At 50.1% G+C, this 24,897-nt stretch overlaps 1 protein-coding gene across 1 annotated transcript in view; it reads right to left on the bottom strand.

Moving 5' to 3' along the window:
* Positions 1-24,897, bottom strand: part of SIM2 (SIM bHLH transcription factor 2) — a 49,573-nt gene that overhangs the window by 4,830 nt on the left and 19,846 nt on the right. The window contains exons 5-8 of the mRNA XM_068981130.1: positions 22,339-22,424; positions 19,056-19,255; positions 11,839-11,945; positions 614-761 (exon numbers count right to left, since the gene is read on the bottom strand). Coding sequence (XP_068837231.1) covers positions 614-761; positions 11,839-11,945; positions 19,056-19,255; positions 22,339-22,424 — 541 coding nt within the window. The remainder of the gene's footprint in view (positions 1-613; positions 762-11,838; positions 11,946-19,055; positions 19,256-22,338; positions 22,425-24,897) is intronic.

Genomic DNA, 24,897 nt, shown 5'->3' with positions numbered 1-24,897 from the left:
CTGCAAGGACATGGAGCTCAAGGTCAGAGCTGGGTACAAAGTGATATAGCACCTAACAGCATGGTGGGCAGGGAGTAATATTTGGTTCCAGGTAGACTTGTGTCCGGTGGCTTCTAACGATCTTAACTGCCACTGAACTTAACTTCTGAGGACTTAAAGGCAGTAAATATTCATTGTCATTTACGACAGGCTGTATAGGCAGACATGGATAAAGTGGGAGGAGCGAGCAGGGTGGCCCCACTGTTAGTGGGCCCAGAGAGTGCTATCTTTGTATTCTTGGTCTGGGACGTGCACCCCCTTTCTGTCGTGTTCAAGGCCGGGGGGCATCGCCTGCTCGCCCTCTGCTACCCACATCCCCGCACCCGGGGCCGCTGTGCCCGGGGCAGGAGCACGTTCCCACCGCTGCCCTCCATGCTGACACAGAAATCGTTCAGAACCTCCCAGACAACCAGACTGTCCAACAGAACAGAACAGGAGACAAATGGGCAGTTCCAGAAAGAGACAGGGAGTGAGAGATGGAGCTTATGAGACCGAGACCGAACGGATGCGGGATGGGGTGGCAGGGTGGGGGCGGGGAGGAGAGCAAGGAGAGAAACAAATACGTCTGACTTACGTGAGGACATAATTGACACTCACGATGCAGTGCGGCCGGGACGAGCGGCTGTTGTGCACGACAGTGGCGTAGCTCTGCACCCACACCCAGCCGCCCAGCTTGGACAGCAGCCGGTAGTACTTGGTGGTGACCTGGCCTTTCACCAGCACTGCAAACACAAGGGGACAGGAGTCCCGAGGGACGGTTAGCCCGACCCACCCGTGCAGAGGCCGCCCCCGCGGACGACCTAGAGCTCCGGTTCTGGGCCTTTCTGGGGCGGAGAACACCTTTGAGAACTTGACAAAGGGTATGAGCTTTCTCTGAAGGAAGATGCATGCACGTGTGCGTGCACTCACACACGCACATGCACACACGCAGGGTTTTCGCTTCCAATTCTATGAGCCCCACGGAGCAGCCTCTCCCCTCCCGTGTGAAGAACTCTAACTTGACTGCTTTCACCGGGAGAAGCATCAGTCCCCAGACAACACTGTCACCTAGCAGAGGGAGAAAACTGGTTTTGCTTTTTAGTTTCCAAAATGCCATAATTATGCTAAAATCCCTGGAACTCTTAGTAGGGATAATGAATGGGGAGTGATGTAGTTATTTAAACACAGCAGTAAGTTAAGTGGGTTCAAGAAAGTTCTCCTCAGGGCCTTCAGGAGTGCAGGGAGCGGAGGGCTGTGGAGTCAAGGGGGAGGGGAATCAGTGAGGCTCCTGTGGCCAAGACTCAAGGGCCCAGAGATCCCTTGTAGTCCTGCTTAGATTTCAGCAGAAAAGGGAGGGAGAGGTAACTCTGATAACAGGGAGGAGGATAAATAAATTGTAGAGTACCAAGCAGCCATTAAAATGGTGATTGAGGGAACTTCCCTGGTGGTTCAGTGGTTAACAATCTGCCTTCCAATGCAGTGGATTATGGGTTCGATCCCTGGTCGCGGGACTAAGACCCTACAGGCCCTGGGGCAACTAAGCCCGTGTATCGCAACAGGAGACCCAATGACGCAGCCAAATGATGATGGGTAAGAATTTATCATGAGATGGGGAGTATGTATGACATAATGTTAAATAAAGAAAAGACAAGACTCAACTGCATACAGTATAATTCTAATTATGAAACAGTATGTGCACGCAGTCACACACAGCTAACTGTATGATCTTGAGCAAGTTACTAACTCCTTGAGTTACCCCGGTAGTAACAGGACAGTCACAGTTTCTATCCCATTGGGTGCTGTGAAGGTTAGAGCATCTACGTGGAGATTTAGAACCATGGCAGACGTGCGTGAAAGGCTCCATACATACCAGCTCGCACTTATCAGACTGACACAATTACAGGCAGTTTTCATTTTCTCTTCCTGATTCTCTAAATTTCCAATAAGCAGGGGGTGTTAAGTTTTAAAAACAGATGGAAAATTTATTTTTCACCTAGGCAAACAGTCTGTGTGGGAGTGGGGTGAAAATACAAGGTCTATGAATACCCCCACTCCTTAGGGATGAAGCCAGGGACAAACGAGTAACCACCGTCCGGCCCAGAGGCTGAGGCCAAGCTCTGGAACAGCACAGAGACCAACTCTTTCCTTCCCGGGCTTAATGTCTGCACCTCAGCGGGCTCACTGGGCAGGAACAAGATCCCACACTGAAGAGTGTAGCCCAAGGTAGTAGGTAAGAAGAGTCTTTCCAGCGCTTCTTTCTGAGAATCACTTTTTTGTTTTTATTTTGGGGCTGTGCACAGAGAATCTTAGTTCCCGGACCAGGGACCGAACCTATGCCCCCTGCAGTGGAAGTGTGGAGTCTTAACCACTGGACTTCCACGTAAGTCCAAAGGGTTGCTATTTGAAGAACAAAACACAAGGTTTCTAGTTCCAGCTCATTTTCGCATGCACTGCCTCATTTATCCCCCTACATCCACGGCAGGTGGGCATCACCAGGAAACGGGGGCTAACACACTTGAGGGCACAGCTGGGGCCCAAGCCAGGTGCTCTGACTCTCGTTTCTCCAGGCCTGCTGAGGCAGGATGGGGCAGCGGCCTTTCGAAGGTTCTGCAAAGCTACTTACAGGGGTGGGTGTGAGCCAACGCACAGGGGAAACTCAGTTAACAATTTGCTCATGGCCCCCCAAAGAGAGGCCACAGGGTCAAACTGAGGCCCTGTCTGTGGATTTCATGAGATGTCATTCTTTCTTCAACTGAAATGCTCGTTAATCTCTTTGGCTTTGAAATCTATTCCTTGCAGTATTTATAAAGCCCCTGGGACTATGGTAGTATACTTTTCCTTTTTCTTATCTTATACTTTAGGCTTCCCCTTAATCCTTACAATGTTCCTAAAAATCTCCTCATAATCACCTTAAGCTAGATACAATGAATATTAGAATATTTATCCCAACTGTTTTAGATGAGGATTCAAATGGCAGAATTTGCAGCTGTTTTATTAGCTCTGACCCTTCCCGATTCTGCTAAGATTAAACTTAGGTACAGAGACCAAACAAACAGGTGTATGTTTAAAAAAAATTTTTTTTTCTTCTCTGTGACTCATGCTGATAATCAGCATATTGGTATAAGTTGAAATCCTAGATACTTAGTTACAACGTTCTTGGTTTGTTGGAGCTCCTCATCCAGTCTGTCCAACTGAATCAGCTGTCTGACAGGATCCCAGGTGTGGGCTATGACGCAAGGGCCCTGCTAACTGTGGTGGTTCGTGGGGGTCGGGGGAGATGTCCCTGAAGCCTTCAGCTGCCCCTCCATCTGGGCTGCAGTGTCTTCCACATCAGGGGACCTATGCCCAGGTGAGAGCCAATGGTCACGGTTTTCCGAGGCCACTTAGGAATAGAACTTTTGGTTCTACAAATGCACTATCCAGAAAGATAGACAGCCTTCCTGGTTCCTCCAGAATTCCTCCTGCTTCCAGAATTTTTCCGGGAGGCAGAGCCAGCTCAATGAGCTGGCCTCTGGAAGGAAAGTAAACTTTGGCCACAAGCCTAAGTTCCATTTCTGTTTTGAATTTTAAGAGCTAAAAGGATACCAATGACACCTGTCAGCTTCCCTGATACCTCAGCTGGTAAAGAATCTGCCTGCAATGCAGGAGGCCCCAGTTCAATTCCTGGGTTGGGAAGATCTGCTGGAGAAGGGAACAGCTACCCACTCTGGTATTCTGGCCTGGAGACTTCCAAGTACAGAGGAGCCTGGTGGACTACAGTCCACAGGGTCGAGAAGAGTCAGACACGACTGAGTGGGACTTTCACTTCACCACCTGTCATGGGTTGAATAGCGTCCCCTTAAAAGATATATTCTACATTCTAAATGCAAGAACCTGTGAATGTGACTCATACCTAGGAAAAAGATCTTTGTAGATGTAATTAAGGATCTTAAGGATGTTATCATTCTGGATTAGGGAGGGCAGTAAATTTAATAACGTGTCCCTGTAGGAGACAGAAAGGAGAAGACACAGACCCACAGAGGGAGACAAAGGCAGAGAACGGAGTAGGAGGCCACAAGCCAGGGATGCCAGCAGCCACCAAAACGTGGAGGAGGCAGGAAGGCTCTGGCCCCAGAAGCTCCAGAGGAAACCCGGCCCTGCCGGCGTAGTGATGGTTCTGGCCTCCAGGACCGTGAGACAAGACGTTCTGTTATTTCATGCCGCTTGGTTTAGGGGTTTGGTTACGGCCACAATGCGATAGACTCGGTTTCAATCCCCGGGTGGGGAGATCCCTTGGAGAAAGGAATGGCAATCCACCCTGGTATTCTTGCCTGTGAAATCCCATGGACAGAGGAGCCTGGCGGGCCCCAGTCCATGGGGTCACAAAGAGTTGGACACGACTGAGTCACTACCACTTTCACTTTTTACGGCTGCCACAGAAGACTAAACCACCCCCGTGGGGAAGATGTAAGTGCGGTCCCCATGTTCCTCCGGACTCTCATCTCAGTCTCTGCTGCCAATGGGGCCCCAGGGAGAGTGCAGTTGGCAAGACTGAAGACAAGCCATGCGGTCCTTAGGGGAGCGGGTCTTGGTGTGCCTGCACGCCCCGCCAACACCCCACTGCTCTACACCTGCTGCTGGAGGCAGTCTGGTTAGTAAGAAGATCTGGAAAGTCCAGGGGGCGGGGGGGTTGGGGGGGTGGGGCAGGACAGAAGAACTTCCAGAAGGCCACACCGTGCAACATCTGCAGAGTGACACAGCACAGAGGACAGGTTCCGCAGACCCTTCGGGTCACACCTGTAAGCGCCCGAAACTGCTCCCGGGGAGCAGGGCGGCGTGTAGACAGCATTGTGCTTTCTAGGTCACTTCCTGCTTCCTGGCTCATGGCTCCCAGTTAAGGCATGGGCTCCCCACACCTTCGTCAGCAAGGCAGAGCTGCTTCAACCTCCAGACTCTGCTTGGAGGGCAGCATATGGAAGGGATCTGGGTGTGAGTTAGGCTCCCTTGTCCCTTTCAGTCCAGAGGCCAGAGAAGCCAGCAGCAGAAGCCAATCTCCCTGGAACGTCAATCAAAAGTCCTCACTGGAAACTGGAGAACTCCTTTAAAGTGTATCTTTTTTAAAAAACCATTTTTGTGTATGTATTTTTTGGCTGCGCCGGACCTTTGTGGTAGTGTGGGCTCTTCTCCAGGTGTGGCACGTGGGGGCCACCCTCCGGCTGTGGCGTGCAGGCTTCTCCTGCATGGGCTCGAGGGCTCGAGGGCTTTAGCAGCTACAGCTTCCAAGCTCCAGAGGGCAGGCGCACAAGCTGTGGCACGAAGGCTTCACTGCTCCACAGCAATTAAGGAATCTTCCCAGATCAGGGATCGAACCTGTGGCTCCTGCACTGGCAGACGGGATTCTTTACCACTGAGACCAGGGAAGCCCTCAAGTGTATCTTCTATCTGAAGACCAGCTGACATTCCATGGACACGTGTCCACAGACATGCTATGTTGGTGGCATAGAGTTGCCGTTACCACCAGAACACCCCTGGATGGGTCATGTGTTCTCCAGTTGACCATAAGCTCCACTACTCTCTTGCCCTGAGTCCGTTCATACATTCATGTTACATGCTTGGCCCCATAAGCATTTGAGTCTATGACTCCTGTGTGTCCTTTAGAGTGTGTTCTCCATGGGTCTACACCAGTTGCCCTATTTCAGTTCAATCGCTCAGTCGTGTCCCACCCATTGCAACCCCATGGACTGCAGTATGCCAGGCTTCCCTGTCCATCACCAACCCCCCACAGCTTGCTCATAGTGATGCCATCCAACCATCTCATCCTCTGTCATCCCCTTCTCCTCCTGCCTTGAATCTTCCCCAGCATCAGGGACTTTTTCAATCAGTCAGTTCTTCGCACCAGGTGGCCAAAATATTGGAGTTTCAGCTTCAGCATCAGTCCTTCCAATGAATATTCAGGACTGATTTCCTTTGGTATTGACTAGTTGGATCTCCTTGCAGTCCAAGGGACTCTCAAGAGTCTTCTCCAACACCACAGTTCAAAAGCATCAATTCTTCCGTGCTCAGCTTTCTTTACAGTCCAATTCTCACATCCATACATGACTACTGGAAAAACCACAGCCTTGGCTAGATGGACCTTTGTTGGTAAAGTAATGTCTCTGCTTTTTAATATGCTGTCTAGGTTGGCCATAGCTTTTGTTCCAAAGAGCAAGCATATTTTAATTTCATGGCTTCAGTCACCATCTGCAATGATTTTGGATCCCCCCCAAAATAAAGTCTGTCACTGTTTCCATTGTTTGCCCATCTATTTGCCATGAAGTGATGGGACCAGATGCCATGATCTTAGTTTTCTGAATGTTGAGCTTTAAGCCAACTTTTTCAGTCTCCTCTTTCACCTTCATCAAGAGGCTCTTTAGTTCTTCGCTTTCTGCAGATGACACCACCATAAGGGTGGTGTCATCTGCAATCTGAAGTTATGATATTTCTCCTGGTAATTTTGATTCCAGCTTATGCTTCATCCAGCCTAGCGTTCCTCATGATGTACTCTGAATATAAGTGAAATAAGCAGGGTGACAATATACAGCCTTGACATACTCCTTTCCCGATTTGGAACCAGTCTGTTGTTCCTCGTCCAGTTCTAACTGTAGCTTCTTGACCTGCATACTGATTTCTCAGGAGGCAGGTAAGGTGGTCTGGTATTCCCATCTCTTGAAAAATTTTCCACAGTTTGTTGTGATCCACACAGTCAAAGGTTTTATAATTTTGTTATGACAGTTGTTGCTTGAAATATGTTCCACGTGTTCAGGCTTCGAAGCCTTTCTGGAACACTGAAATGTTTTGATAGTTGGAACACAGCCTGTGTTCTCTTTGGCACTGGGGCTTGGCCCACTCTGGACAGGGGCCTCCCTAAAGAACTAGGTGAGATTCTCCACTACTTTGGATGAACAGCCACGCAAACATTAGGTTCTTCCTAAACACTGTGTCCACAAGAAATCTGCTTAGTGTCCCTTGACACACACCTTCGGGTTTACCAGTATTGATCCCTGCCCCACCTGTGCACCAGGCTGCCCCCTGCCCACCTCCAGGACCTGCAGGTCAAGCCCCCCACATACAAGAAAGAGTCCCCAAATGCTTTATGAAGGCAGCAAGGGGGCAGGCTCCAGCTGGGGAGCCTGTCCCCAAGGCCGTGTAATGGGGCTGCAGGACTGCCCCTCAGCCACCAGGAGGCAGTGAGGGGAACAAGCTGGAAGGGCCCAAGATATTTCCCAGAGAAGCCCCTGGAACAGCGGTCTCCAACCTTTGGGCATCAGGGACTGGTTTTGTGGAAGACAGTTTTTCCACAAACTGGGGCAGAGTTGGGGGGATGATTTCGTGATAATTCAAGTATATTACATTTATTATGCACTTTATTTCTATTATTATTACATCAGCTCCACCTCAGGTCATCAGGCATTAGATCACAGAGGTTGGGGACCCCTGCCCTAGAGGAACCCCTTACAGAATGTTCTGGGGGGAGCCCTGGCACAGCACAGTCCCCCTTGGAACGCTCAGCTGGGAATGCCCAGGACCCCACTGACCACAGGCCGAGGTGCTGTGAGGTGCTGTGAGGTGCTGGGGCCATCCCTGCCCCCTTGTCTCGTGGCCTCTGGGAGCCCGAGCTCCCCAGGACCACACTGGCCAGCCCTGCTACTCCTCGCAAGGCTGTGTTTCTGGAAGGCGTTGATTCTGTCTTCAGGGGCTGTGCTTTCTTCAGACTCTGTGGACTCCTGCTCCCGGTTAAGATAATATTTTGAAGAATGTGTGAAAACCGTATGGCCGACCACGGTCCTCCAGAGCCTCCGTTCATGACGTCCAATCAGGCCTCTAGCAGAGCCCTGTGCCTGGCTCCTCGGTTTCAGATCGCGGTATGGAGGAGACAGCTTGGCCTGGGAGAACCAGACAGTGACCTCCCTTGGTCCTGGGTGTCCACAGCTGTTAATTTTCTTCCCAAGCTGAGCTACCTCATGAACCACAAAAGACAGAAGGTCAGTGCGTCTCACGGAAGTGGCTCCCCCAGGGGCCTTGGAGGCCTGAGGGGCCCAGCGAGAGGGTCACCGTGGCTGCGTTCAGCTGCGGCAGGTGGGGGAGAAGCAGCCAAGGCCGAGAGGCCGCCCAGGTCCCAGGCAGCCCCCAGGGCAGCTCTGGCTGTGGCTGGACCGAAGGACCCGAAGCTCCGTCCCCAGAGGCCATCATGGGGACTCGTGGGGACCCTGCAGGGTGGGAGGCTCGGCTGGGCCCCTGAGCCACCAGAGCGGCCGGAGACACGACCAAAACGTCACCTGGTGAAGGGACGCATCCCACCTCCTCCATCTCCTCACCTGTCCTCCCCAAGCCAGGGTGTCCAGCGGGAACGGGACTGTGCCCACCCCCGGGTGAGGACACAGAGACACTGAAAAGAAGCCCTTTTCACGGGCTGAACTGTGTCCCCGACTGACAAGTTCACATGCTGACGTCCCAACCCCAGCATCACACATGACTACGCCTGCAGACAGGGACTTTAAAGAGGTGATTGGTAACACGAAGTCACATGGGTGAGCCTGACCCCGTGTGACCAGAGAGAGGAGAAAGCGACCCAGACACAGGAGGAGGACACAGGGAGAAGACGGCCGGGCGTCCACATGCAAAGGAGAGAGGAGAGAACCCGGCCCGTGACCCTCGACCTTGTCCCCCCTACACTCCAGATCCCCCCTCCCCCCCAGACCCCCCCCCCGCCAGGCCCTTCTCAGGCTGAGCGAGTGCTGACAGAGAACAGAGAAGCAGGCAGACTCGACATCCCAAGGGTGCCTTGGCCGATGCCTGCTGGGGTGTAAGTACCTGCATCCCCTCTCCCCTCAGCACCCACCAGGGGTCCTACCCGGCTCCCAGGGTTCCCGGGGCATGGAAGGCCGTCAGCAGTGTCGGCCAACACGCTCCCTCTCTTAGGGGCTCTCTCCCTTCCGGAGGTCCTTCCCACTCACTATCCTGCTTTGGGTCCTTCCCACTCACTACCCTGCTTCGGTGACCATCCAGATAACCTGCTGCCCTTGGAGCTGACTCAGCTTCTGGAGTTTAAGGAAGGTAAGGTGATGCCAAGCCTCCCTGGGGGTAAAGAGGTGAGAACAGGAAGCCCGGGAAAGAGAGCGAGGCCTTGGGGACCACATGTTCAGCATCACCCAAGCTCCACGCTGTGAAAACCTGCCTCCAAACACCTGCCCTGGTTGAGGACCATCGTTGCTTTCCTCATCCAAAGCTCCAGCTCTGAGGGTCAGAGACTTTCAGGGTGGTGTCTCGGATGCTCCAAGGGGGCATCTGGAGGGGGGCGGGTCCCAAGGCTGGAGCCAAGGCTGAGACCCACCTCTGCCCAGTGTGTGGGTAGGGGCCTGGGCTGCCACTTTGCTGACACACTGATATGGGGCATGGGGAAGCTGGTGGAAGGGAGCCGGGTTGGATCTGAGGCTACACCTGTCCACCCGGGGCCTCCTGCCTCTGCAGAGGCTTGTCAATACCGCTGTTCTCCGTCTTCTTTGATTGACCAATTCTACAGCTCATTTGGCAAAGAAAGCTATTTTCCCTCTGGTATGTAAACCCTCCACATTTTCTGCATGTCTCTGAGAAGCCGGGGTACACCTTTCCTCTCAGGGTCCCTTTGATAACTGCAAGGTCTGGAAATCCCCATTCGAAATGAAGGAAGGTGAAGTCATCATGTGAATCGCAGGAGACCTCACAAACATACCCTCTTCCGCTTCTGGGAAGTCACATGACCTGGGGAAGACCAGGGGATCCTGGTGGACACGCTGGAGACCCATTGAGTGGTCAGAACCACTGAAGACCACAGTGCCCAACAGGCCCGGGGGGCCAGTCCCACCCACAGGCCTCTCCACCTCCTGGCCCACCTGGCCCAGTGGCCCTCAGGTTCGATAGGTGAAAAGCATTCGGTCCACGCCAGGGAACCTGGGAACCTACCACTGGCCACCACCATGGCCAGTTTCCAAAGCCCGAGTTGAATTTATTCTGCCTGAAAAATCCCCTGCTCGCCTCTGTTAGCTAGGCAGTGTAAGAGATATTAAAACATGGTATTTAAAACAAAGACTTCTAATTCCATTAGCTTCCTTTCTCTGCATTTCCAGGTCAGATTTCCCAAGCTGCTTCCACTCTTTGGAGAACAACTCTCCCTCCGTGTAATTCAAGGAATTACTGTTAACTCCTGCGCTGCAGAGAGAGGCTCCCAAGCCCTCCTGTCTCGGAGGGATGGGGCTGGGAACCCCAGGGCTGGGGCTTCCCCTCGGATATCCCGACAGTGGTGGTGGTGGGGGGGGTGTGGAGGTGTGAACGCTCCCATTTGGTCTCCTGCCCCCAGCCTGTCCTCCCTTCTAGATTGTTCCATAGTGCACACTGTTGTCCACGTCCTAGCCCGCTCTCCTTACTCCAGAGCACGCGCTCCCCCACTGCTCCCCTCTACCGCCTGCCCGGTCAGGCCCTCAAAGGTCTCATTCTGTAATGGACATTTCCCACCCTGTTTGCACAAGGAAGCCATCTGGCTCCTGAACCAGTGACTCCGACCTAAAAACCCATCCCAACATTAGGCAGCCGCTTCCTACCAAGCCGGGCTTTAAGAAGGTCAGCGGTGTTTATATGAGAGCATGATTGGCCATTTGTACTAAAAGAAAGAAAAGGCTGCTCACAGTTCCGTGTCTCTGAGCAGGGAGAGTTCTTTCCACGTGACTTACAAGGAACAGGAAGAAGCGACGGGTCTGCCCAGCCAATGTCTGGGTCTCTGCCCTGAGTGACTCAGAACAAAAGAACAGCAACACCCTAGTAACTGCCAGGCTGACCAGGTCCCAGTTGTCACCAAATGGCCAGGCAGCCCCTAGACCCACCGTCTGCCTCCAACCAACCCCAGCAACTTGTCCTCTGACGCCTCTCAGTCCTCCTCACACAGCAAGAAGCAGGACGTGCCATCGGGGCCGTGTCACAGCAGCTCTGGCTTTCCCAACCCTCTGCACCCCACGAACAAGCACCCCTGAACCGGCCATCAGCGTGGCAGGGCTAGACGCTGGGAGGATGAGGCATTCTGCTCCATCCCAGTTATCTGCTGCATCAATTTGGATTCTAGAAAAGAAAGCGATACTTGTCTAGACATTTCAGTGACTAGCGCCCCCACCCTTCCATTGTATGGTCCCCAAACTGCTTCCATTTGCAGATGGAGTACTGTTTACCTTCTGTTTCCATGTGGACTTCTCCCATCCTAGAAACCTGCGGTCTCCCTGAGCTTCCCAGCCATTGGTGACCAAATTCGCTGGATTCAGCACCCAGCTCTGCCCCCTCCTTGCTGTGTGACCATGGGCAAGGAGCTTAACCTCTCTGAACCTCGGTGTTCTCAGCAGTAAAAGGAGGATCACGCGCATAAGAACCTCCCTCACTGGCTTGGTAACGTATTTAATCCCTTAAACTAGAGCTGGATGGTAGTAAGTTCCCTGTAAGTGATCAGTTCTTCTGCTTTGGTTGTTACCCATAACTGGCATCCAGATGGCCATCCAGAACAATTGAGGTTCCACATCCATAATCTAGACTCCAGCAACCATCCCACACCTTCCAGGGTTTCCTTAGATGTTTGAGAACTGCCAAGGGGCTGTGCTGAAATCCAGGGCTGCCCAGAGACAGATCTGAGGCCTCAGATCCGTGCGTACCGTATGGGGAGTCACTGCGGCAAACCAGGGCACCGTCCGGACTCTGTGGCGCCCCCTCCTGGCTGCCCGGGTGCCGTCCCCACTCTGTGGCGCCCCTCCCCGCTGCCAGGGCTCCCGGGCAGGGTGACGTGGTACTCACGGAGGTGGTGCGCGTAGCGGAGGTGGAAGACGTCACAGCCGTGCACGTGATGGTACAGGGTCTTCTCAATCAGGTCCTGCGGCTCGTACCCGGTCAGCTCCGTCACCCTACGGGAGGACGGCAGCTCCCGGTGAGTTATACAGCCCTGAGATTGCCTTTCATTTACACTAACGTCGGTTTTGCCAACCAATCAGATGAGAAAAGCTTGGTGGAGTAGTTTTTTACAAGAAGGAAGTCTATGAACCCCAGCCTGCTGCAGGCGCCACACCCTTCATGAGCAGGAATGTCCTTCTGTAACTATTAGTTAGAAGAAGGTTTTGGGTTTTCGCTGGTGGCTCAGTGGATAGGAATCTACCTGCCAAGGTAGGAGACATGGGTTCAATCCCTGGTCCCATGTGGGAAGATCCCACATGTCTCGGAGCAACTAAGCCTGTGCGCCCCAACTGTTGAGCCTGCGCACTAGAGTCTGAGAGCCACAAAGACTGAAGCCTGCATGCCTGGAGCCCAAGCTCCACACCAAGAGAAGCCCCCTCAGTGCGAAGCCCGCGCACTGCAATGAAGACCAGCTCCCACTCGCCACAACGAGAGAAAAGCCCATGCAGCAGCAAAGACCCAGAGCAGACGAAAATAAAAATAAATAAAACTATAACAGGAGTTATTTTCTGAAATCTGTGGGATATTTAAGAGTTTCAATAATAGTCTTAAGCAAGCAACTGCAGGAGGTGCTAAAAAAAAAAAAAGATTTGGAATGACTTAAAACTGTAACAAAACTCAGCAGTGGCCACAGGACTGGAAAAGGTCAGTTTTCATTCCAACCCCAAAGAAAGGCAATGCCAAAGAATGCTCAAACTACCCCAGAATTGCACTCATCTCACACGCTAGGAAAGTAATGCTCAAAATTCTCCAAGCCAGGCTTCAGCAATTCGTGAACCTTGAACTTCCAGATGTTCAAGCTGGTTTTAGAAAAGGCAGAGGAGCCAGAGATCAAACTGCCAACATCCGCTGGGTCATGGAAAAAGCAAGAGAGTTCCAGAAAAACATCTATTTCTGCTTTATTGACTATGCCAAAGCCTTGTGTGGATCACAATAAACTGTGGAAAATTCTGAAACAGATGGGAATACCAGACCACCTAACCTGCCTCTTGAGAAACCTATATGTGGGTCACTGTATGCAAGACAGGAAAAAAGACACAGCGGTGTATAACGGTTTTGGACTCAGAGGGAGAGGGAGAGGGTGGGATGATTTGGGAGAATGGCATTCTATCATGTATACTATCATGTAAGAATTGAATCGCCAGTCTATGTCTGACGCAGGATACAGCATGCTTGGGGCTGGTGCATGGGGATGACCCACAGAGATGTTATGGGGAGGGAGGTGGGAGGGGGTTTCATGTTTGGGAACACATGTAAGAATTAAAGATTTTAAAATCAAATAAAAAAAATTAATTTAAAAAAAAAAAAAAGAGAAACCTATATGCGGGTCAGGAAGCAACAGTTAGAACCAACAGACTGGTTCCAAATAGGAAAAGGAGTACGTCAAGGCTGCATATTGTCACCCTGCTTATTTAGCTTCTATGCAGAGTACATCATGAGAAACGCTGGGCTGGAAGAAGCACAAGCTGGGATCAAGATTGCCGGGAGAAATATCAATAACCTCAGATATGCAGATGACACCACTCTTATGACAGAAAGTGAAGAGGAACTAAAACTCCTCTTGATGAAAGTGAAAGAGGAGAGTGACAAAGTTGGCTTAAAGCTCAACATTCAGAAAACTAAGATCATGGCATCCGGTCCCATCACTTCATGGCATAGATGGGGAAACAGTGGAAACAGTGGGAGACCTTATTTTGGGGGGCACCATCACTTCAGATGGTGACTGCAGCCATGAAATTAAAAGACGCTTACTCCTTGGAAGGAAAGTTATAACCAACCTAGACAGCATATTAAAAAGCAGCGACATTACTCTACCAACAAAGGTCCGTCTAGTCAAGGCTATGGTTTTTCCTGTGGTCATGTATGGATGTGAGAGTTGGACTATGAAGAAAGCTGAGTGCCAAAGAATTGATGCTTTTGAACTGTGGTGTTGGAGAAGACTCTTGAGAGTCCCTTGGACTGCAAGGAGATCCAACCAGTCCATTCTGAAGGAGATCAGCCCTGGGATTTCTTTGGAAGGAATGATGCTAAAGCTGAAACTCCAATACTTTGGCCACTTCATGCGAAGAGTTGACTCATTGGAAAGACTCTGATGCTGGGAGGGATTGAGGGCAGAAGGAGAAGGGGATGACAGAGGATGAGATGGCTGGATGGCATTACCGACTCAATGGACATGAGTTTGAGTGAACTCCGGGAGTTGGTGATGGATAGGGAGCCCTGGCGTGCTGCAGTTCATGGGGTCGCAAAGAGTCGGACACGACTGAGTGACTGAACTGAACTGAACTGAAGACTATCCCTTTTCAAGGTGAAGCTTATCAGAGGATGTTTAACAGTGAACTTGTTGGGACTTCCCTCATAGTCCAGTGGCTAAAGACTCTGCACTCCCAATGCAGGGGACCTGGGTTCCATCTGTGGTCAGGGAACTAGATCCCACATGCCACAACTAAGACCCAGTGCAGCCAAATGGATAAATACATTAATAAATAAATATATATATATTTTTTTTGAAGAGTGAACTTGTTACTAATATCAGGAGAAGCTGCCAAGGTGACTAAGAGTCCACTCGCTGGAGCTTTTGGGAAAGAAAACCTTTTAAAAATTACTGTGAATCTTTTAAAAATCCTTGTAGTTAAAATATGCACAACATAAAATTTACCGTTTTAACCATATTAAAGGGTACAATTCACGATGACCAGCACTACTTCCACTTCCAGCACTTTTCATCACCCAGAACAGAAACTGTATCCATTAAACAACGATTCCCCACTTCCCCTCCCCACGTCCCTGGCAATTTCTCTTCTACTTTCTATCTCTGTGAATTTGTCTACTCTAGAAATTTCATCCAAGAGGAGGGATATAATATTTGACCTTTTGCTTCTGGCTTCTCTTTCACTTAACATGCTTTCACGGTTCATTCCTGCCGTAGCATCTATCAGAATGTCATTCCTTTTTATGGTTGCATAACATTCTATTTTATGTAGACACTACATTTTGTTTATCCTTTCACCTAATGATGGACACTTGGGTTGATTTCACATCTCACATATTGCATGTGCAAACCTGTAACCCTCCCGTCCACACTGCACCCTGTTAACTGGCACAGCTGGTCTCAGGGGGATGATGCTATGATGGGGTGATTCCTATGGATGAAATATAGGGAATAATGGAGACACTGAAGCCTCTTTATCAATGGAGGACTGTCTTAGAGCCCCCAGAAATAGTAAAACAATATCCCAAACTGTTGTGACTGAAAGCAAGCCTTAAGCTCACTGTGGACATGGAAACACTCTCCTGGTGCTTATACACTCCTGCCTCGTTCTTATTTTCATCAAGCCTCTGGCATACTGATTCTGACTTTGGCTCTTTGAAGAAGAGTAGTTCCCAGCACCCACGATGGCAACATCACTAGCACACGGATCACTCCATCCACAGGTAAGAACTGCATGTGGCCGTGATACTGACTCCCAGGCCTTGGGCAACTGTGTTGGGAACCACGTCCCTAGAGGAGGTGGCCCCAACATCTTGGTAACATATATTCAAGAACAGATGAAAGAAGGGGATGAGAGGAGATTCCAAGGGCGGTGAGGCCACGGTGAGAAGTAAGTGGGGACTGAGGGTGGCACGGACTGGGGGCCCTGCTGGCCCGGATCTGAAACGCTAGCTGTAAATTAAACGGGGAAATTTGACCTCACTTTCATTCCCTAACCCGCTCCTTTTCTGTTGAGCTCTGCATGGGCTTCGGGTCGTAAATCTCTGTGAGCCTCATATTTCCCTGGAATCATTCACTATTTGGTATACACATTTCCATGGTGTTCCTCCAGGGCAGGAAGGAGATGGGGCTCGAGGTGGGTAGAAAGGGAATTTGCATGGGCCAGAGCCTCTCAGGGCCCAAGGGACCTGTCCGAGGGCCACCTAGAACCTCAGGCCCCACCGGAGTCTGCCTCTGTGTGGCAGGAAAATTGAGACGTCTGGCTCTCCCCCACCCAAGAAGAAAACCAAGCATCTCTACCGTGTGGGGATGAAAGAGGCTTCCCAGACCCATTAGACGTAAAGTTTCAGTACAAGGGCCCCGAATGTGTAAATGAATCAGAAACACATGTATTAAGTTTCTCATCAAAGTACACACTGGCTTTAAAAATTAAAGGGAAGGGAAGGCTTTGGCAGTATGCCTTCTTGGTTTTTTCCAACCCTCTAGTGTCTGAAGACCTGTCAGAGGGATTTGCCAAACCCAAACATCGTCGGGTTCACCCATCCTTAGCAAAAGCACCAGCTACAGTTTCAAAGTGAAATACCACAAAACCCCTATGAACCGAATTTCAGGTTATGTCGAGTTCAGTTTTGTCTGGGATTATGCTGGGTGGGTGGGTAGGGGCCGGCTGGGCCCCCTCCACCAGGCCCACCACCCTGGCCCTTGTGACTTTGGAGCTGCTGGGCTTCAGGCCAACCCCTCTCTGTGGCTTCTGGGGTTTGGATGTAGGAACTGACGTCACCCCACCAGGCCATTCTGCTGCCCACCCAGCACTGGGCCAGCTCCTCTGTCCCCCGGCCCAGTGGCCTTTCAACTGCTACAACCGCCTGAAGGCCAGAGTGTGAAGAATTTCCCAGCAAATTTCAGACCATCTTAAGGATCTCTTGGGTGGCTGGGGTTCAGAAGCACCTCAAGGCTTTGCTAGAAGCTTCCTTGTACTTGGCAAGAAGAGCTTCCTGGGCTCCTGCAGAGACAGGAAGTCTTCCTCAGCATGACCACCTTGCTTTCAACCCACTCAGGGGCCTGGCCCTCACAACCCGAAGCAGAGGAAAACTCGCATCTGAGATCCCTATAGGAGGAAGCTGGCCTCTGAGCTAAGGTCGTACACCCTCTTCCATAAAGCCTTCCCTTTGTCTCTTCTGTGTCAGAGCTGTGTGGATAGAACAGCTCAAGAAGACCCGAACTCTCTCCTCTGGGGAAACACCCCTCTTTCCTCTTCTAGAGACTTCACTGAGCTTCAGAGGCTGAAGAAAAAGTGGGAGACAAAACAAAGGAGAAACCTGTCGTATTCTCCCAAATTTCTACAATAATAAACACGGCCAGTGGATTTTCTTGCAGTCTACTTTTTTTTTGGTCTCTTTGGCTATGTTTTGCAGCATGCGGGGATATTAGTTCTCTAACCAGGAATCGAATCCATGCCCCCTGCATTGGGAGCATGGAATCTTAATCACCGGACCATCAGAGAAGGAAGTCCCTTTTAGAAGTGGTTCCTGAGTCTGGAGAGAGCTGCTCTGTCCCTGTGGCTCGTGCTGTCTACCCCACGCCTGGCTCCTCCCCTGCAGGTGCTCCCACCTTTACTGCAGGAAACCATCCCTGGGCAGCGTCGGGGCCGGCATCCTTCCCCCAAGGAGTTATGTTTCCTCTTTGGCTTAGAGTTTCTGGGAGCATGATGACGACTTTGCAAGGCCATGCCTTGCCATGTCTCTACCTCCGAATGGTTCTGAGATGCATTTACAATGAACTAAACTAATTCATGTTTTCATCTCCCATCTTTAACCAAGTAAGTTTACTTTTATTCCATGAATGGGTAAAATGATCAAGTTTATGTTATGTATATTTTACTGCAGTGTTTTAAAAGTGGAAAAAAGACTTCCCTGGTGGTCCAATGCTTAAGAATCTGCCTGCCAATGCAGGGGACATGGGTTCGATCCCTGGTTTGGGAAGATCCCACATGTCTCAGGGCTACTAAGCCTGTGCACTACAACTACTGTAAATTTTAACAAATCTTTTAAAAAAAGAAGTGGGAAAGAAATCAATAAATCCTAGCTTCAAGACATACAGAAAAATCTGCTATACATGTTTATTTATATACACATACATATATGTGCATGCCTGTTTGCTAAGTCACTTCAGTTGGGTCTGACTCTGCAACCCTATGGACTGTCACCTGCCAGGCTCATCTGTCCATGGGATTCTCCAGATAAGAATACTGGAGTGGGTTGCCATGCCCTCCTCCAGGGGATCTTCTTGACCCAGGGATCGAACCCACATCTCTTATGTCTCCTGCATTGGCAGGGGGGTTCTTCACCTCTATTACCATATGTACATATATATATACATACACAGACACACACTAGTGATATATATTAATTTTTCTCCAAGAAAGCTCAGCTACACACACCAAAAGTCAGGAGAGGGGTCTCTGACCACTTGTTCCTGTCTGTACAGCTGAGGTATCTAAAAGGCCAGGAAGCAAGATGACTTACCTTGCAGGTGTATCACGTTTTTTCCTTTTACAAACACCTTCCATCTACCGTCTAGTTTCATCTTTCCTAACAGCCATGTGGGCAGCCGAGTGAATGAAGAAAACGCAAGTCCAGGGAGTGGCTCCCTCAGGCCTCCCCCTGCCAGGGGGCTCCCCCAGGCCAAGCAAAACAACAGGTCAGTGCCTCTCCCCCGTCTGCCTTCCCTCCTCTCTCTGAGAAGAGATTCTCAAATTGCAGGGCTCTGCCCAGTGGCAAACAGTCTGGGGGCTGCAGCGGCCCTCCCCATCCACTGAAGGCGGCCTCCCAGCCCAGGCCCGAAAGCTGCCTGTGGGGCTGAGCCCACAGCTCTCCCCCGGTGAAGGCCACCTCTCTGCCTGCTGCCCCGTCCTGTGGTGACCGTCAGAGTCTGGCTTCCCGCCAGCTGGAGCTGGAAGGCCTCCCGCAACACACACCACTCAGAATGGAAACTTTCTGTTTGTTTTAACATCCTACCAACTTGACGGAGATATGAGGCAGAATCCTGACATCACGGGCCTGCAAAAAAGGCTGTTGCCTACAATATGTACTTCCAGTTCAAACTCCAGTGAGATAATGAACATATAAACAAATAAAACAAGTACCTATAAGCTGGAGAAGCCAGTCACTCCTGAATATTAAGGTGGATACTAATTCTTTCAATTCTTGACTTCATTCCACTAAATCTCTTTCTAATTCGCATTCTTAGTACGGCTTACTGCTTGTTACATTTTGGTTTAATAGTGTAGCTTCCAGGGTATGGTTTCCACCATCAGAATCTTCCGGAACTCTGCTACAGCAGGTGCCAGACTCACCTGGAATCCAAGAATATCAGCTTCAGGTCGAGGCTGGCCCTGAACATGAACATGTTGCTGTGCAGCTTGATCTCAGTGATGGCGCTGGGCGGCAGCGACTGGCCCACAGCCACCAGCCCCACGATCTGGTAGCACGAGTCGTACAGGGACATGTCCAGCATATACTGCCTGATCTTCAAGTAGCCGCTGCAATGGATGACCTGGGAAAGAGAGGCAGGGTCAGCCTCATACCTACTCTTCCTGACTCTGGGCCTGCTTGCTTTTGGGAACGAGCTGGAATATCCCCAAGCCCACCCTCTACTGAGCCCTGCGGCCAACATGCTGACAGATGCCCGATTCACTGCGTGGAAGAAATGAACTCTGCTTCTTTCTTAGGAGGTAATATCTCCTAAGAGATAATAATTAAATATAAGGGCTGTCTTATGCAATTGACTATGCTTAGGTAACCCACAAGAGGGGACTCTAACGCACTGCAAAATGGATTTAGGCAAATTAACAGGTTTCCCTCATGGCTCAGATGGTAAAGAATCCACCTGCAACGCAGAAGACCCGGGTTTGATCCCTGGGTCAGGAAGATCTCCTGTAGAAGGAAATGGCAACTCACTCCAGTATTCTCATCTGGAGAAGTTCATGAACAGAGGAGCCTGGCAAATTACAGTCCATGGAGTTGCAGAGTCAGACACGACTGAGTGTCTAGCACTTTCATTTCAACTCAGGGCCAAGGTGCAATTAGATGGCACACAAAGACATTTTGGGAAGCTATGGTTTCTCCAGTAGCTATGTATGGATGTGAGAGTTGGACTATAAAGAAAGTTGAGTGCCGAAGAATTGATGCTTTTGAACTGTGGTATTGGAGAAGACTCTTGGGAGTCTCTTGGACTGCAAGGAGATCCAACTAGTCCATCCTAAAGGAAACCAGTCCTGAATATTATTGGAAGGATTGATGCTGAAGCTGAAGCTCCAATACTTTGACCACCTGATGAGAACTGACTCATTGGAAAAGGTCCTGATTCTGGGAAAGATTGAAGGTGGGAGGAGAAGGGGATGACAGACGATGAGATGGTTGGATGGCATCACTGACTTGATGGACATGAGTCTGAGCAAGCTCTGGGAGCTGGTGATGGAGAGGGAAGCCTGGTGTGCTGTAGTCCATGGGGTTGCAAAGAGCTGGACATGACTTAGTGACAACTGAACCTTTTGTTCCATAATGTTTACTTCAGTAATGATTCTTATGCTTGTCACCCCCTGATGAGGATGAACTTGGCAACTGTTAACTTGACAGTTAACATTTGACAAACTATATCACTCAAGTAAATGAAGAATTCTTTCAGGGTAAAAAGTCCTCATTTTAAATTTTACCTCATTTATTTTTTGGAAATATTTATTTATTTGGCTGTGTTGGGTCTTAGTTGTGGCATGTTGGTTTAGTTGCCCCACAGCATGTGAGATCTTAGTTTCCTGACCAGGAATCAAACCTGCATCCCCTGTACTGGAAGATGGATTCTTAACTACTGGACCATCAAGGAAGTCCCTATTTACTTTATTTATAATTTAAGATTTTATCTACTGGTAGTAAGCAAAAAAAGATGGTTGTTTCTTGGAAGAAAAGCTATGATAAACCTAGACAGCATATTAAAAACCAGAGACACCACTTTGCTGACAAAGGTCCATATAGTCAAAGCTATAGTTTTTCCAGTAGTCATGTAGGTTAAAGATAGAGGGCAGGAGGAGAAGGGTGCGACAGAGGAAGACGGTCGGATGGCATCACCAACTCAATGGACGTGAGTTTAAGCAAACTCTGGGAGAAAATGAAGGACAGGGAAGCCTGGCGCGCTGTAGTCCATGGGGTCACAGAGAGTCAGACATGACTGAGCGACTGCACAACAACAATAAGCAAAAATTCAGAGTGGCTATATAGAAACCTTTCTATTAACAACTGTTCTAGCCAAGAACCGTATACAAGAAAGTGTTTATAGAGTTGCAGATGTCAAACAGAAACATGTGCACAGCTTTAAACCTCAATATTGGAAGCATTTACATAAGTTACAGTCAGTAAAATCTTGAAAGGCTCAAGATCATCCTAACAGTACTGATGAGCAGCTAAAATATTCTCTTTTCAAAAACTTGCCTCCAGTATTCCCAAATGCACTCAATCTTTGGAGCTGGAACAAACCTTACCCATGAAACCTATTCTCCCATTTTACTGATGAGGAAATTGAGGACAAGGTGGGTGATGGGTTTTACTTAAGATGAGCCAATCGGATGGGTAATAAGAGTCAGAAACAACTCAGGACCCAAGTCGCCAGAAGAATAGCTACTGTGTGTAGGGCAGTGCTGGAGGCTCCCATCTCTGAGGCTGGGGTTCTGGGATAGCGGATATGAAACTCACTTCGCAGATTATGAAATAAGCATGAGGTGAAGGTCAAAGGGAGGAGCTAGGAGTGAGGCTCAAAGCAGGGGGCTGAGGAGAGGCTGGGGAAAGGCAGACCCTGGGATGGAGAGGAGGGGAGAAGGGTATTCCAGAGAGAGAGGACAAAGGCACAAAACCATCCCCTCTCTTTTCACTTCACCCCTCCCTCCTTTTATACAAATTCTCCTGCAAAAAGGCTCCTTTCTGAAGGGACAGTTAGGGAGTTTGGGATGACATGTACACACTGCCATATTTAAAATGGACAATCAGTAAGGTCCTACTGTACAACACAGAGAATTCTTTTTTTTTTTTTTTAACACAGAGAATTCTGCTCAATGTCATGTGGCAGCCTAGATGGGAGGGGCATCTAGGGGAGAAGGGATACATGTATACAAATGGCTGAGTCACTTTGCTGGTTCACCTGAAACTATCTTAATATTGTTAACTGGCTACACCTCAATACAAAGTGAAAAGCCTGAAAAAATAAAAAGGCTCCTGTCCACCTTTCGCTCCAGAGTGATGGGCTTAGGATCCTTTTCTCTGCGGCAGGACAAAGTCTAGGTGTGGCTACTCTAGAGGGACTGCCCTGTGTGCAGAGTAGAACCTGCAGGTGCCAAAGTCAAATATCACCCTTAGCCCCATGTATTCCTGGTCTCAGACAACGCAATCCAGCCTGTCTGGGACATCCTTGTAAAACGCCAGCTTTTGCTATGAGTGGTGTCCCTAGAAAGTTCTACATTAGGTGGTATAGAAAGAACGCTTGGGTCCCCCCACCTTCCCGTCTGCAGATATTCCTGAATGTGAAGCAAACACAGAGCAGAGCGAAGACCCGCCACCAACCCCTCTCCACCTGTGAGCCCCAGGGCTGGGTACCTTGTATCCACTGCATGTCAAGCCAGCGTTTCTTTTCGCCAAGACACACTTCATTCGAAGAAAGAATGACCTCTCGATCTCATACTCTGAAAGCAGGCAGGAGGTTAGATTGGCAAACTGTCCCACAGTGCTTTCCCTGACTTCATCTCCAGGCTCTCAGTAAACCCTCAGGGCTGGATCCCGCAGCTACAGTCCTTGGCTCAGGGCTGCCCAGACCCCCAGCCAGAGCATTTTTGCTGGTGACCTGGCCCTGGGTGGTGGCTCAGAAGGTAAAGAATCCACCTGCAATGCAGGAGAACCAGGTTTGATCCCCGGGTTGGGAGGATCCCTTGGAGAAGGGATCCTGCCTGGAGAATTCCATGGACAGAAGAGCCTGCCGGGTTACACAGTCCATGGGGTCGCAAACAGTTGGACATGACTGAGAGACTAACACTTTCACTTTCAGGCCTCCAGTGGGTTGAGGAGACTAGCCTGGCCCTGTGTGGCTTCCATGTGCTCCGGAAACATGGCCATGCCAAGAACCTGGGAAACACCAGCCTGGGGCCAAGGTGAGAATCTCTGTGGAGGGACCCTGCCCAGCTCAACCTGCCCATGGTCCCCTGTGGCAGCTATGTAGAGGCCTGGCACCTGGAGAATTGCCTTGGCCAGCCCCCTGGCAGGTGCTGTGCCTGCCTGGTAGCTTAGACGCACCTGACTTCCCCCATCTAACTCAGGACTCAGAAGTGCAGGCCTTTCTCTGGCAGAGGGAGCCAGCCCCAGGGTGCCTCCCACCAGTGTGCGCATGGCCATGGGCACCAGGACTGCCCAGCCACATGGGACTGGGCACAGGGCCCAGTGGACCCACGGGGCCTGATCAAAGCGTTCACCCTGAGTTACAGCACTGGGTGGATCCCGCTCCCCACGCACTCCCTCTCTCGCTGGCCGAGCCTTTCCTTCATTCCCTTCCAAGCCCTCACACACAAATCTCCACCTCGCTATTGCAAATGCAGACATCCCCCAAGAAAATGGCCTTTCCATGTGGCTCAGTGGCAAAGAATCTATCTGCCAACACAGGAGACGTGGGTTCGATCCCTGTGTTGGGAAGATCTCCTGGAGAAGGAAATGGCTACCCACTCCAGGATTCTTGCCAGGGAAATCCCACGGATGGAGGAGTCTGGCCGGCTACAGTCCATGGGGTCGCAAACAGTCGGAGACGACTGAGGTGACTAAACAACCTGAGAAAACACCCTCCGCCTTACTGAGCGGACATCAGCTCTCTGGGCACGGACGGTACAGCGTCCTCGCCTCAGGTGAGAGCGAGATCATTCCACTCTAAATAAACAGCCATTTGGTGGTGGTTAATAAATTAATTTTTAAAGAAAGGTTACCACAAGGAATGGAATGCCTTGTGCCCCTCCCAGTCGCCTCAGAGGCCCCGACTCCCCCAGTGGGCGGGGCTTTCACGTTTACCCATAATTCCTCCGCCCAGGCTGGGGCCGGGGAGCTTCCCTTTAACATGGCGGCCAGTCTGTCACATTTCCACGCTCAGGTATAAAAACCATCACCCCCAGGAATTACACAGTTTTGGAAAGAGCCCCACGTCTCACACAATTACCATAAAACAATGAGGCCAGTTCAGACGCAAAAAAATAACTCTGAAGATGAGAAATCGGGGAGAAAACTAACCGCTTGTGAACCTCAAAGCCTGAACACTCGGCTGGCTGTGGAAATGAGTCCCACACAGACCCCACCGCTCCCAGAACCATTCCTACTGTGTTGTTGGCTCACCTCAGATGGGAACCCCACGGGGAAACTGGATGTGTCTCGCCATAATCCCAACTCTCATTTGCTGTCTTTGTTCAAACACTTTTTAAAAGCATGGAAGGTAAAATGAAACCAGAGCTAATGGCAGAAAGCCCACTCCCCTGCAATCAACTCACTGTAATTTTTAAAACGACACATCCAGTATCTTGTAAAAGCCTGTAGTGAAAAAGAATCTGACAATATATATAAAACCATATCACTTTGCTGTCACCTGAAACTAACACAACATTGTGAGCCAGCTATACTTCAATTAAAACAAACACACAAACACAACGTTCTGAGGGATTCTCTTAAGATCCCAGCGGTCATTGTCCAACTTTAAACAACTGCACAGTGAAAGCACTAGATTCAGCAGCAACGTGCTCTTCCAGCTCTCATTTTGTTAGACATTACTTCTTTAGAGTCGTATTCCTGTTCATTTATGCAGCCAGACCATTTCCAAGGACTTAAGCACCAGAGGTCACAGCTACAATCAGGCCCCATCTCATTTCAGAAACCAGCTTACCAGTGTCCATCCTTGGTAGACTCATGGTGACTATTTCTGGGGCTAAAACAGGAGGGCCGCAGAGCTGGATCTGCAAGCGGTTTTAAAACTGAGAGTGCTAGTCTGTGTTCTCTCCTCCTAGCCTTAGAAGGATCCATCCCAGGAGGAAGCAATAAGAATGGAATCCATTTTTTCCCCTCTGTGGCTGGCTACCCCATTCTCATCAATTTGGCACTTCTTCTTTGGTATTTTATCTCACTGTGGAATTTTGG

Source organism: Capricornis sumatraensis, chromosome 1 (assembly GCF_032405125.1).
Source record: "Capricornis sumatraensis isolate serow.1 chromosome 1, serow.2, whole genome shotgun sequence".
NCBI lineage: Eukaryota > Metazoa > Chordata > Mammalia > Artiodactyla > Bovidae > Capricornis > Capricornis sumatraensis.
Note: the sequence above shows the minus strand (reverse complement) of the source record. Positions and strands in the feature narration are given on the sequence as shown.